Source organism: Cygnus atratus, chromosome 2 (assembly GCF_013377495.2).
Source record: "Cygnus atratus isolate AKBS03 ecotype Queensland, Australia chromosome 2, CAtr_DNAZoo_HiC_assembly, whole genome shotgun sequence".
NCBI lineage: Eukaryota > Metazoa > Chordata > Aves > Anseriformes > Anatidae > Cygnus > Cygnus atratus.
Genome location: NC_066363.1, coordinates 97,826,123 through 97,838,955, shown reverse-complemented (window position 1 = coordinate 97,838,955; position 12,833 = coordinate 97,826,123). Strand labels below are relative to the sequence as shown.

General features: G+C 40.7%; 1 protein-coding gene across 32 annotated transcripts in view; it reads right to left on the bottom strand.

Moving 5' to 3' along the window:
- The window catches only part of MBP (myelin basic protein), a 115,599-nt gene that overhangs the window by 12,109 nt on the left and 90,657 nt on the right, over positions 1-12,833 (bottom strand). For all 32 annotated transcript variants that reach the window (XM_035550651.2, XM_035550647.2, XM_035550663.2 and 29 more), the window contains one exon: positions 7,514-7,944. In XM_035550651.2, the coding sequence (XP_035406544.1) occupies positions 7,514-7,944 (431 nt within the window). The remainder of the gene's footprint in view (positions 1-7,513; positions 7,945-12,833) is intronic.

The window sequence follows — 12,833 nt, the reverse complement described above, 5'->3', positions numbered from 1 at the left end:
AGAGAGGGATGGAGAGTCCAAGAGGTTCTTGCTTCCAGTCATGTGTTGAGATCAGTAATATACTCCTGGCCTTGAAACAGGTGGTGAAAAGAAAGAGGAGGTGCTGTAGCAGAAAGATGGGAACGAAAAGCACTGGAGGCAAGACCAGAGATGACTGAGAAGAAACCCAAATGTAATGCAGTGACAGCATGAAGAAGGAAGCAAGGGAGAACGCTCCATCAAGAAAGGTAAGGGATCGTCACTAATCCCAAACCACGTTTCACCAAAACCTTCTTACTCCTTAGTGCCTTGATGACTGTGGTTCACAAATTAGAAGGTGACAGTAAGGCATTATTGCAGGGAAGAATAAAGAACAAGAATCTTGATGGTGTTTTAAGATAATGGCCTGTTTTAAGACAGCTCCTAAGGTATGACCGGTCCTGTCATACCTTCTTGTTTTCTCTCCATGTTTATTTTATTCCACTGTCATGACACTTAAAGGGTTTTGTCATCAAAAAACAATGCTTTCATTTACCTTTGCTTTTTTTCTGAAGCATTTCTCTGCTTAGATTAGTCATTTTATTCAAATGTTTTTCACAGTAGAGGCTCTTCATCTGCTTGGGCATAGTCTCTCGTGCATTTTCAGTGCTGTCCCCTGCTGTTTTTAAGGGGACCCCTTGAAAAAGCCTGATGCCCAGTACTTTCATACCGTCAAGAAGCTCATACAATAAACATGATGATGTTGATTATTCGGAAAACAAAACTGTAAGTACCAGGTCTATACTATCACTTTATAGCTGCTTACCAGAAAGAAAAAAAAAAAAAAGAAAAAAAAATAAAGGAAAGAAAAAGGTTACGTCCCTGGAGGGGAAAAATGTTACAGCCCTGAGTTGAGGTAAAAATGGTGCTGCAGTAAAAAAATTTGTTTCTCAAAATACGCATTTCAGCTCTCAGGTTGCTAACACAAGAGTAAGATCCACGCCCCCACCTTAAGAGAGTTCTCACATTTGAAGGGCTTGGCCAAATGCTGTTTCTTTTCTGCCTATAGGTAAGAAAATGACAAGCCCAAGTTGTGTGCAGGTTGTTACATGTATTATTGCTGATATCAGCATAGTGTAAAGGGAGAATATAATATTAAGGAGAGTCGACTGTTATGAAGTAATTAGACCTGGCATGGTTAATAGCTTATTTCTTTGAAACAAATGCTATCAGAGATAAAATTTCCAATGGTGTAGCCACTATAAAATGAGAAGGGAGGGAAAAAAGATATCACTAAAATCCTGAAGCTTTTACAGCCTCCAAGGCATGTTAATTGTATGAAATGTCAGAAATGAAAAAGTAAATGCATTATGAATGAAAGGCAAAATGGTGCTAAGGATCATTGTGGGTCTCCAGCAGAAATTCAGAGTGCTTTGGGCATTTTTTTCTTTTTTAATTGCTTCACATAAGGCCCAATAAAAGCATCCAAAAATAGCAGTGAAAGATTTGGTGTAGCTCAGTGATGGAACCCAGTAGCTTTAAAGTGAAATGAGTAACTGTACATGCCTAACTAGACACCATTTCAGGAACTACATAAAATGTTTTGCATCAGTACATAAAGCAAAAGCCAGCATTTGGTGCTAATGATGCGTGCTGATGGTGGTGCAATACAAGGTCAGGAAAAAACAATCTTTAACTTTTTTTTTCTTCTCAGTTTTCTATCAGGGAGCATTTACTACTCTGTAATCTCAAAATAGCTAAAGTACAAAAAAATCTCTAATCGCTGTAGGATGGAAAGTGCTAAGGATAACAGCTCATGATTTGCAAGGAATCAAGCTTAACATACGATAGAAGAAAAACACTGTAATGGATTTAACTATAGAGAAATTTATAAATCCGGCTCAGCTGTAGAGAAGTAAGTATAGCGAGAAAAATATAACATTAGGTAGAGAAAAACCTTATACTAAACTTTGAACACGTCCATTTGACCTGTGTGTGAGTTTCAGGTTTCCTCCCTGCCCTTCCCACTTGTTAAAACAACAAGTGCAAAAAAACCCCAACAACTCTTGGGTGTATTATCATAGTAAAACCAAAGCCTGACCTTACTCTCAACTGTGCTGTGGTACCTTGCAGTTGAAAACCAGAAGAACTTCTGCAGAACAAATAATGCCAGTTCCTACAATAGCTGCCATTGCCACCTCTCTGGTGGCCATGCTAAGGTGCAGGGGAATTGTAGCAGCAAGCCCGTACCGTCACCACGCACTAAAATAAATTATCGGTGGTCTTCTTGAGGGTGCCCTATTATCTCTTTCTCAAACACATCATTGTAATGTCATACTGGTGGAAAGAAGTCCCCAGAAGCAAGCTAGTGAAGACTGAAATGGAAGGTACAGTTTGAAATTTAACAAAAAAGGGAAATCTTTTGCTGTAGAATGACCCAAACAAGTAATTTTAAAATGCTTTGGTTGATTTAATAGTATTTTAACCTGAACAAATAATTAAATACTTCTCCAAATTTGAAGGGGAAAAATAATATACTAAAAGCAGTTACGTGCATAGGTTTTTCCTGTCCATCCAATCATGATTTTTCATTCAAATCCTGCAACAAATCTGTGGACCCTGACTGCTTTGTCCCACTTGTAACTGAACTCTGCCTGTACCTGCAATTAGTCTGGACACAAAACATCACTAATACTTTACATCTCACCTAATCTAGTTTGGCTTCCAAATTTCTCTTATAAAGTACATAGTTTTAAGCAGTAATTTCCTTAAAATGTTTCCTTAAAATGTAAGAGATTAGTGCATTAAATAATGTGTTAAATGTTAAGCATGTGTAACGTACGTGGGATATACATGTGTTAAAATATGTTAAAATGAGTCATATATGATGTTGGCTCCTTAACCTTTCCTTGTCAAGTGATATGTGGTACTTACCTGTTGATACTTGCTTGTTTTGTGCAAGTTACTGTATTTTATTTTTTTAAACAAACAATTCTAAAGTACTCAGAGGCGTACCTTACGAATTAAATGAACTTTAACAAAACTGATGGTTTTGACACACTAACTCATTTTTAGGTCATTCATCATCCATTACTACCTGCTATGAAAAAGAAAAGCCAGATTCAGTTCCCGTCACTGGAACGTGAGAACACCTGATGTAGCAGCTTCAGTTACTGAAAGCGTAGCCACCTCCTTAAAAAAGGTAAGTTTCATTCATTTGTCAAGTATACTGTGTGTCTTTCCACAAAAGTCGGTGAAGTTTCTTTTAATTATCTCATTACCCCATCAAGTACTATGAAGTAGTTTGTTGTGACTTCTGTTAATGTATTAAAAGTATTTAAACGAAATTAAATCATTAGTACGCCAGTTTTGTCATGTAAACAGTTTAATGAATACATAAACAAAGCACATATGAAGCAAGAGATTAAAACAAAATCGTTACAATCACCATAAACTATATCAAAAACTTTTACAAGCATATTGCTTGCACAGCAGGTTTTACAAAACCAGTGTATCATGAGCAATACCACTCCCTGAAAACCAAGACCTGGAAATAAAAGATCACAGTATTTACTCAAAGCACATCATATACTAGTCCAACTAGCATTGCTTTAACTACTTGTCAACATCTTCACGGTGCTGTAGTATACATTAAAGCTTGCATGAAAAACAATGTGGATTGAGTTCAAGTGCAATAAGAAAAGAAGTATGGGTATTCGGATGATTACATAGGTCTGTGTTATTATTTGAAACCCTGGTTCCTAAATCTTTTGCCTTCGCAGCTTTACCAAAACCCTTTTTGTAGATCCCCATCACAGCCATTGCGCAGACCGCTTAACTCTGGAGTAGGGTTTGGAAATGAAGTTTCCAAAATGCTGATCCTACCCCCTGGTTCTGCTCAGATGGGTAAGTACTCCAGACACTTTGTGGCTGTAGGAAGGGAAATCCCTGTGGCTACCTCCCATATTCCTTGCACCCAAACACGTATCTTGGGAAAGAAGTACAGGTGCAAGGCTTCAAACAGGCAACAGGACAACTTTATAAGATTACATGGAAAACTGAAGTTAATATAAGAGAAGTGGATTTAATCTTTCACTGTCTGGCTTTGGCCTATTATCTACTGTCATTCACAATGTGTTGGTCCGTTGCATTTGTCCCAAGTGCAGTGTAAAGTTTAGTATGTTAATGAATATTGTTAAATCAGCACAGAAAGGTTTTTGTTTCATAATTAAGAGTTTAGTAAGAAAAAAAAATCATGAAGAAAAATTACAAAAGCATAATCAACTGATTTAGTTGCAGTTTTTCCCATAAAAGAAACAAGACAGTACTCAGCACATATTGAAGCTGAATACAGGCTAATACCTAAGAGGCATAAGGGAGATTTGATCATTTTAACATAAACTTGCTCAAACACTTTACAGATGTATTCTATAAAGATTGGAAGGGATGTAATTTATAGTTATGTTGTTGTGCTGCATGCTTCTTAAAGTGTCTGCACTGCAGTTTCTTTCTGTCACCCTTTTAACATCTTCTTTAATACAATTAAAATTAAGCTGTGTGCAAAAATAGCTTTGCTTGGAATATTCTACCTTAAAAAAAGTCTTGGAAGTACAAAATTCAAGCTGCTTTTGATTGAGTCTGCTATCAAAATCTTGATGGGGCAGGGGGTGGAGGGGACAATGGCAAATGCATTCGCTGCCCTGTAGAGGAGAAAGTATTTCTGTACATTCCGGTACTTCTATTTCTATTTACTCCCATGGGACTCCCACGGGCTCTTAATTTAACTTCAGAATTCCATGATAAGGGAGAACCTGCTCCATGGGAGAAAAGGAGGCCACAGAACAGTCCCTTCTTTGTTCCTACCCCACCTTTCCTTACACAATAGTGAATATTATTCATTTATGTACTTTTCAGCTATGGCTAGAAGATGAAAATGCCTCCACAAAGAATTTGTAATGTGTTTTGCTTGAATGTCAGCCCTAAATTTGTACAAAGAGCAAGTGTTGTCTTTGCATTCCAGTGCTTGCTGGTGTGGGTAGTTCAGCTACATGCTCCTACTGGGACAGGGGTTGGCTGAAAAAGGATGATGGTGAGGAAGGCAGCTGCAGAAATGCTTTTAAAAAGCTTCAAAATTTGGTCAGCGATGAGTGCAAGCAAATAAGCAGTGCAGCTCCAGGAATGCTTCTACGTCAAGCCTTTGAAATTCAACCTTGAAGGTGCTTTTCAGGGTATCCTATTTACCAAAGCCCTGTTTGCCTAGCAGAGTTTGGAAAACTGCCAGATTTCTTTCTTGTTCAGCTCTTCCACGAACACCTTTGGCATGTCTCACTACTCACACTACAACATTCAGCAAATTAGAGCTATTTAGGTTTTAAGTACTGATAAGACTATTAGCCAACTTGCCTTCCTCTGTATACACACACACAAATAAATGACAGCACAAGCCTTCCTTGACACAAGAAACCAAAAGGCATTGATTCAAAGGCTAAATAAATAATCGTTTGTGGCACATTCTCAACATTTTCAGAACTGAAACTCTCCCACAACGTAGCTTCCTAGGCTATGTTTTCATGCATCAATATTATCATTGTGGGAAATGAGGGTAGAGGTGCTTTGGCACTGGAAGGCAGTGCTAACGGGACTGACTTTTGCCAGAATAACAAAACTTCTCTGTGCTTCTAGACAAAATTTGTAAGCCAGAACTCTCAAATTAAATGTAGTAGTTCTTCAAAAAACCAAAACCAATCACCCCTAATCCTGTACTGTTTTTACAGACATTTAAGTGCCTCAAAATAAGCTCACTGAACAGCAACAGAGAGAAGACAGGTGCTATTCTGTCCCCTTGCGCATGATGGATCGTAGAGAGCTGAATGGAATCGTAGTGACTACGTTCACCCCAAAGGACACAGTACAGAAATCTGTACAACTTGCAGCCACTTTTCAGTCATCGCTACTAAAAAGTGGGTTGGTTGGTTTGTCTTATTGCTAGGCAAGAATGTACACACCTCTGTATAGTCTGTATGCAGAATCTAAGTTTTTGGTATTGTTTCCTTGGTATAAAGAGCATTTTGTATATGATTTTTCATTGAGTAATACAGTATACAAATAAACCAGCAAGAGTTGAGCTAGCCAACCAGGTTGCAGAATACAGCAGTGCTGGGAACAGTCTGTGACAGCTGTGGGATGAAGAAAAGTGGCTTTTCTTCCTTCTCACAGCAACTGCTTCTGGCAGTTTTTAGTTGCTGTACGAACATCCCTGTAGTCAGTTGCTAAATCCTTGTTGTAAGCATTATCATCACAAGTACTATTGTCCCCGCTGCATTAAGGGGAGCAACACCACGACCAGAAAAGGCAGTGTGCTCAGCACTGGTGACCAAGTGGGAGAAGCTTTGGTAGTTCTGGTCTTAAGGTCCCAGAGTATTTTCCATCCAGTGCTCTACACATTGCCACAGCTCTGTAGGGAAGTGATCACAAACCCGCTGTAAACCGCAGTATAACGCGCCAATGCAACACCACGAGAGGGCTGATTTGGGAAAGCTGCACGGACTGACCCATCCTAGCAAGTGTCTCGGGTTAGAACTGTTGAACAGACAACAAAGATTGTCAAAGGTTACCAAAAAATGTGTGGCCAGCCAGCAACTGTGAGCATTACGTTTTGCAACACTTACACTTCGAGCGACTACATCAAACAATATATTTAGCTAAAATGAAGATTTTAGGAGTAGATCCATTCAACTGCTTATGTAGTGTGTAAGCACACAAACACAAGACTATTTTCACCCTTTGCTATGTAAATGATATCTATCTTAAATTTTGCCACTCGAACAGCAGTGAACTCATTATCTGCAAACTTATCGAAGGATGCAGATTAATCCTGGAATAGGAAAGAATACAGCATCCTTTAATCAATACCTTGTTTTTCTATTCAGAACAAAGAAATGGTTTTGTTACACAGTTCCTAGTATGAAATGGTTAGAATACAAGTCTTTGCTTCTCACCAGAATAAAGCAGCTGGGCTATTTTGTAATGCTATCAACTGACCTTAAAACACGCCCTTGTGCAAGCAGGCTGAGAATCTGGCCACAGTTCTTTTTCCAACATCTATTTCCAAGTCTGTCCCACAATTAGTGCCAAACTATCTAGCCATTGTCTTGCATTTAGTGCTTTCATCCAGCTCCATTTTGCAAATATTTGAAAACAACACACAAAAGCAGACTGACGTCTCTCTCTAAACAGCACAGCATACAAATGCATAGAATGCACCACATAAAATGTTCATAAAAGTTCCTCTCGGTAATGTTTCTAGAGACACCTGGACTTCTAATACTCCTTGTTATGACCCAGAAATAGCTCCTCATGTTTCCCAGATCTATGCTTTTTTTTGTTGTTTTCAGATCAAAGCCAAGCATTAAATGACACAAGTGCAAGTACTGTCTTGCTGGCTAAGTCAACTCTTGCGTTATAGCAGTTACACCTTCTTTTTAGTCCCACCCTTCCTTTTTAATTGTACTTTATTTTGTTGTAGCTGTGCAGTTCTCTATTCCTCAGAGCTCACCTTGCCCGAGCCCCGCCGGGGAACGTGTCTTTCACCTCCAAAGAATCTGCCCAGCGAGTCAAGTAGACCCGAGTCTCTGTGCCTTGGAGATCCATGTCGAGCGTGGTCTGTAGTGCTTGCAGAGGCCATTTTTGATCCGTGCCGGAATGAGGAGCGTTTTTGCGAAGCCATCAAATCCGAATTCTCTGAAGCTGCTGCACTGTCCTCTTGGATGGTCTGTAGCTCGTCTGACTCGGAGGGCCGATCTTTGAAGGTGTTGTCTTCTCTTCCTGGGGCATCTCGGGAAAAGAGGCGGATCAAGTGGGGGCGACCGCTCGTGTCAGCTGGGTTGGCCTCGGGCCAGGCATTCTTCGGGTCTGCTGTGCCTTTGGAGTCTGTCACCGCTGGGCTCTTCGTGGAGGTCCCATTGTTCTGGTTCACATCTGCCTCTCCTGCAAACAACAAGGATGAGATATGAATACAGGCCTGTGAAAAACAGCCCGGGAACAATGCTGCTTTCTCTCCCTGGCCTTGGGATGGTCATTTCATACAAAACCCGTAAGCTGTGCAGTTGCAGTGAAACTATGTTCTCTAACAGCCTGTCAGAACATTAAGCTATCTCACAACTGAAACTCTGATGATGTTCTCACACAAAATTTGCAGTAGTTCTAGGTGGTTTTTTTTTTATTAATATTTGTAAATGTTAGAAGCACAATTGAAATTAATTTTGTGGAAGGTTTACTGTTGATGAGGCTTTCAGGCACAATGTCTGGACAATCAGATTTCCAGTAGTTCCTGTTGAAGACTGGAACTCTAAACTCTGCTCTTTGTCTCCAGAACTGGAAAAAATAAAAATAATTAAAGCAACGTGCAGGGCTGTGTCTTCTCAACTGCACATTCCCCCTCTGGGCTGTCAGAGCATCTCTACGCTTCAGGTCTGTCCCCATTTTGAATTTCTCACTGTAACTTCATTAACAATCAAAAGCATAATGAGGCGTGAGGGTTTCTTTATTATTTAAATTGTCCTCACGTCAGAAAAGTGGAGAATACTTGGCTGTAATTTTCTGCTTTGCTTCCCATAACAGTTTTTCCTCCATGTGTGAGCCTGGCCTTCTACATCTGATGTCCTAGCTCTCTGATGCTGACTGAAGGCCTGGAGCAAAATGATGTAATTTGCATTTATTATGTGTGAAAAGTGATGATAAGAATTACCGGAACCTGATGAGCATTTAGCCAAGAAAGGAGCCGAGGCAGACCTCCTTGACAGAAGTGAATGAAGTGTTTGCTGCCTTCTCTACAGTTGTGTTCTGACGCACGCACTAAAATATCTGAAAAAAATCAGTTACAGCACACTCGATCCTTAACATCTACGCCTACCAGTGACACAAAACTTACGGAGCTATTATTAGTAGTAGGTTACTGCTTGGGAAGCAGCCTTTCGCCCTACAGAGTAAATGCTTCTCACACACTCACCCCATGTTGGAAAGACCAAGTTTTTTGGAGTTAACAGAACTTGAAAATGCAGAGATAAGTTGCAGTCAGTCATGTGTTACCTTTAGGATCTTCTAATTATCTCATTCCTATTTGATTTGGTCTTTGTTTCCATGAACAGGATAGATTCTGGCAAATACTGTTATGTTTTCACGTAGCCAAGGCTCAAATACTTCACTAATTCACCAGAGCAATTTTAGACTTGACACAGTCGTTTCAAATTGCTTTTCCCACCCACAGGGCACTGAAGAAACCTCTTCTCAGGCTGAGATTAATTCTGAAATAAATTTAGGGATAACAGCACAAGACAGTAATGCTGGTTTCTGCAAACAGACACCTGGTACTCACCAGGCTACAATTTGTCGTCATCGGTCTGCTGTGGTTTTACACAGCTTTTCATATAAAAAATATATCATGCAATTCTGCTGTGCACCTTTGAAAACAACCTAGAAAAGGTTGGGGAAACTTTGAGAGGTTTTTCTTCGGTTAAAACATTTAAAAATATTTCTCAGGAATACAATTATTTAACCAATGCTAATTGTGACTTAAGACCTCATCAGTGGAGAAAAGGAAAATATTTGCTGGCACCTTTGTGATGTTGGTTTTCCTGAAAAAGATGATTTCAGGTTTCTTAGGAACTATTAAAACCCTCAACTGTTTTTCTTAGTCAAATGAAAGAGAAAGTAACATCACCAATATACGACACTTTCTGAAACGGCAAAACATTTCGACTAGCAACTATAACCCTAGATTCTATACCATAATACAAATCCATTCAAGGCCAGAAAAAGAAAAATGAACAAAAGAGCTATTGTATTTAATTAAATGCATTAACAAAACACTAGAGCATCTGCATACTAATATTTTTTACAACAGTTGTGCTTTGTGTCCCTGAATACGTGTATTGGTAAGCAACAAAGGGCATTTGTGCCATAAAAGTAGCTTCTCCCAATGCATATGCAGCAAGCTGTGAAGTATAAATCTTTCTGTAGGTTCTATTTCAGTAATGAAAGCATACATTTAAGTTTTCTTCTGGATTTTTTTTGCACACTTCAGTGTTTTCTAATATTTAAAAAATACATAGCAGAGAGATACTGTTAATATTTGAGCTAACTAAGCAAAACCTTCAAGTACATTTGGAGAGTCAGACCCCTTTAATAATACCTTAAGGATAACCAGAACTAATGCCATACACAAACACATGCCTATTGGTTCACTTAGTAACAAATATTTAGACTTCTATTAAGGCCCATCATAAATGCAGTGCACATGGTACTGATACTTTCTTTGTTTCTTCTGGCAAGACGAAGCCCTGCTTCGACAAGGTTGTCTAAGACAGAATAAACAAGAGTACCCTTCCTATAGCATATCATTTGTACAAGAGAAAGCTGCCCAGGAAAGAAGAGGGCTTCAGGCATTTTTTTTTATTTTTTAATTCTTGTAAAATGGGTTAATTTTAAGAGTACATATAGCAGAATGCATTGCCATAGGCATAACTGGAAGGCTACTAAAGTGTATGCTCTTTTATTTGCACTTAAGTGAATAAAGTCATTGAAAGCTGTACGAGTGAGAGCGTGGGAAGCGCATTTCACAGAATCACAGAATTGAAGGGGTTGGAAGGGACCTCGAGAGATCATCGGGTCCAACCCCCCTGCCAAAGCAGGTCACTTAGAGCAGGCTGCCCAGGTAGGCGTCCAGACGGGCCTTGAATATCTCCAGAGAGGGAGACTCCACAACCTCCCTGGGCAGCCTGTTCCAGTGCTCCGTCTCCCTCACTGTGAAGAAGTTCTTTCCCATGTTGGTGCGGAACTTCCTGTGCTCTATCTTGTGGCCATTGCCCCTTGTCCTATCCCCACAAACCACTGAGAAGAGGTTGGCCAAATCCCTCTGTCTCCCACACCTCAGGTATTTATACACAGTGATGAGATCCCCTCTCAGTCTTCTTTTCTCCAGGCTGAACAGACCCAGGTCTCTCAGTCTTTCTTCATAGGGAAGATGCTCCAGGTCCCATATCATCTTTGTGGCCCTCTGCTGGACTCTTTCCAGGAGATCCCTGTCTTTTTTGTACTGGGGAGCCCAGAACTGGACACAGTACTCCAGGTGAGGCCTGACCAGGGCAGAGTAGAGGGGAAGGATCACCTCCCTTGACCTGCTGGCCACGCTCCTTTTAATGCACGCCAGGATCCCATTGGCCCTCTTGGCCACGAGGACACGCTGCTGGCTCATGGTCAACCTGTCGTCCACCAGGACCCCCAGGTCCTTCTCCTCAGAGCTCCTCTCCAGCAGGTCATCCCCCAGCCTGTACTGATATGTCCAGTTGTTCCTTCCCAGGTGCAGGACCCTACACTTGCTCTTATTAAACCTCATTTGGTTTCTTCCTGCCCATCTCTCCAGCCGGTCCAGGTCTCGCTGAATGGCAGCACAGCCTTCTGGTGTGTCAGCCACTCCTCCCAGCTTTGTGTCATCGGCGTACTTGCTGAGGGCAGACACTATTCCCTCATCAAGGTCGTCGATGAAGATGTTGAACAAGACTGGACCCAGCACCGACCCCTGGGGAACGCCACTAGTCACAGGTCTCCAGCCGGACTCTGCGCCGCCAATCACCACCCTCTGAGCTCGGCCAGTCAGCCAGTTCTCAACCCACCTTACTGTCCACTCCTCTATCCCACACTTTCTCAGCTTTGCTAGCAGGATGTCACGGGAGACATTTCCTCGCTCCATCCCAAAAGCAAGCAAGGATCTGTCGCTTCAGGCACAGCAGAGGACCACTCCTGCAGGCAGTGCCACCTTCCCACATCCCCTTGAGCAATGCAGCTCTTGAGCCTGCTGCTGGCACAACTTTCCCTGGGCGTGTTGGTCAGAGTGGCCAAGCCATTTGTTCCCCATATAAGCAGTGACTCCCAACATGAAGGAACACAGATGGACCAACAAATCCAGTCTCTTAGTGAAACACAATTCACAGAAACTCCGGGGTGCTTTCGAAGAAGTAATATTAAAACTCACTCCCATTGCCTGCCCATACGAGTCATGCCACATCTCTATTTTCACAACCACTGTGCCTTAATGCTCAGTTTGGCAGAAGCAGTTTATCCCATTTCTTGGGAATCAACACCCTCGTATAAGCCTCAAATTAGCTGGGACCTCTCAGCCCCGTGGTTTGAATAGCTACTGTCAAAACCTATTTTATACAAAGTGAGATCTCCATCTCAGATGGAGATTTTACGAACACCAGAAGTAGGTAATCAAAGTCACAACACCAAATACTTACTACATTTTACAATAACTACAGATTGCTGTTACCGATTACTAATTTCCTTCTTGTTTCCCTCTTTTTCTCCAGGTACAAAGATGAAAACGATCTCACTTAACTTCAGGGACCTTTTGAATCAACTTTTCTTTTTGCATATGTCATGTGTATTTATGAAGTGGTGCTCTTCAGCATACAAAATACAAAGCATATTTCTCCTCTCTCTTCTATGATAAGACAACTAGGTAGTTAAACAATGCAAAACAGTTAATTCTAACTATATTTCAGTGTGTTTACTGAAATGCTGATGATAAAATATCAAAATGTGGAATTTTATACTGACTTACCTGTATTTAGTCACTTAACAGTTGAAAGTTACACCTAAAAATTACTCAGCTTCATAATGGCTAAGATTTCAAGACGTTTAGTAAACTGAAGTAGTAGTAAGGCATACGTGCAGTGTACAGGTAATAGTTTGCCTTGCATTACTTGGAGAGGCTGAAAAAAGTCTCTTCTGGAATATGTGGCTTTCAGCAGCCCTAGGGTATTGAGACATTTGAAAGAATGGAAAGGACAGAAAAAGCAAGTCCAGCATCACTACGC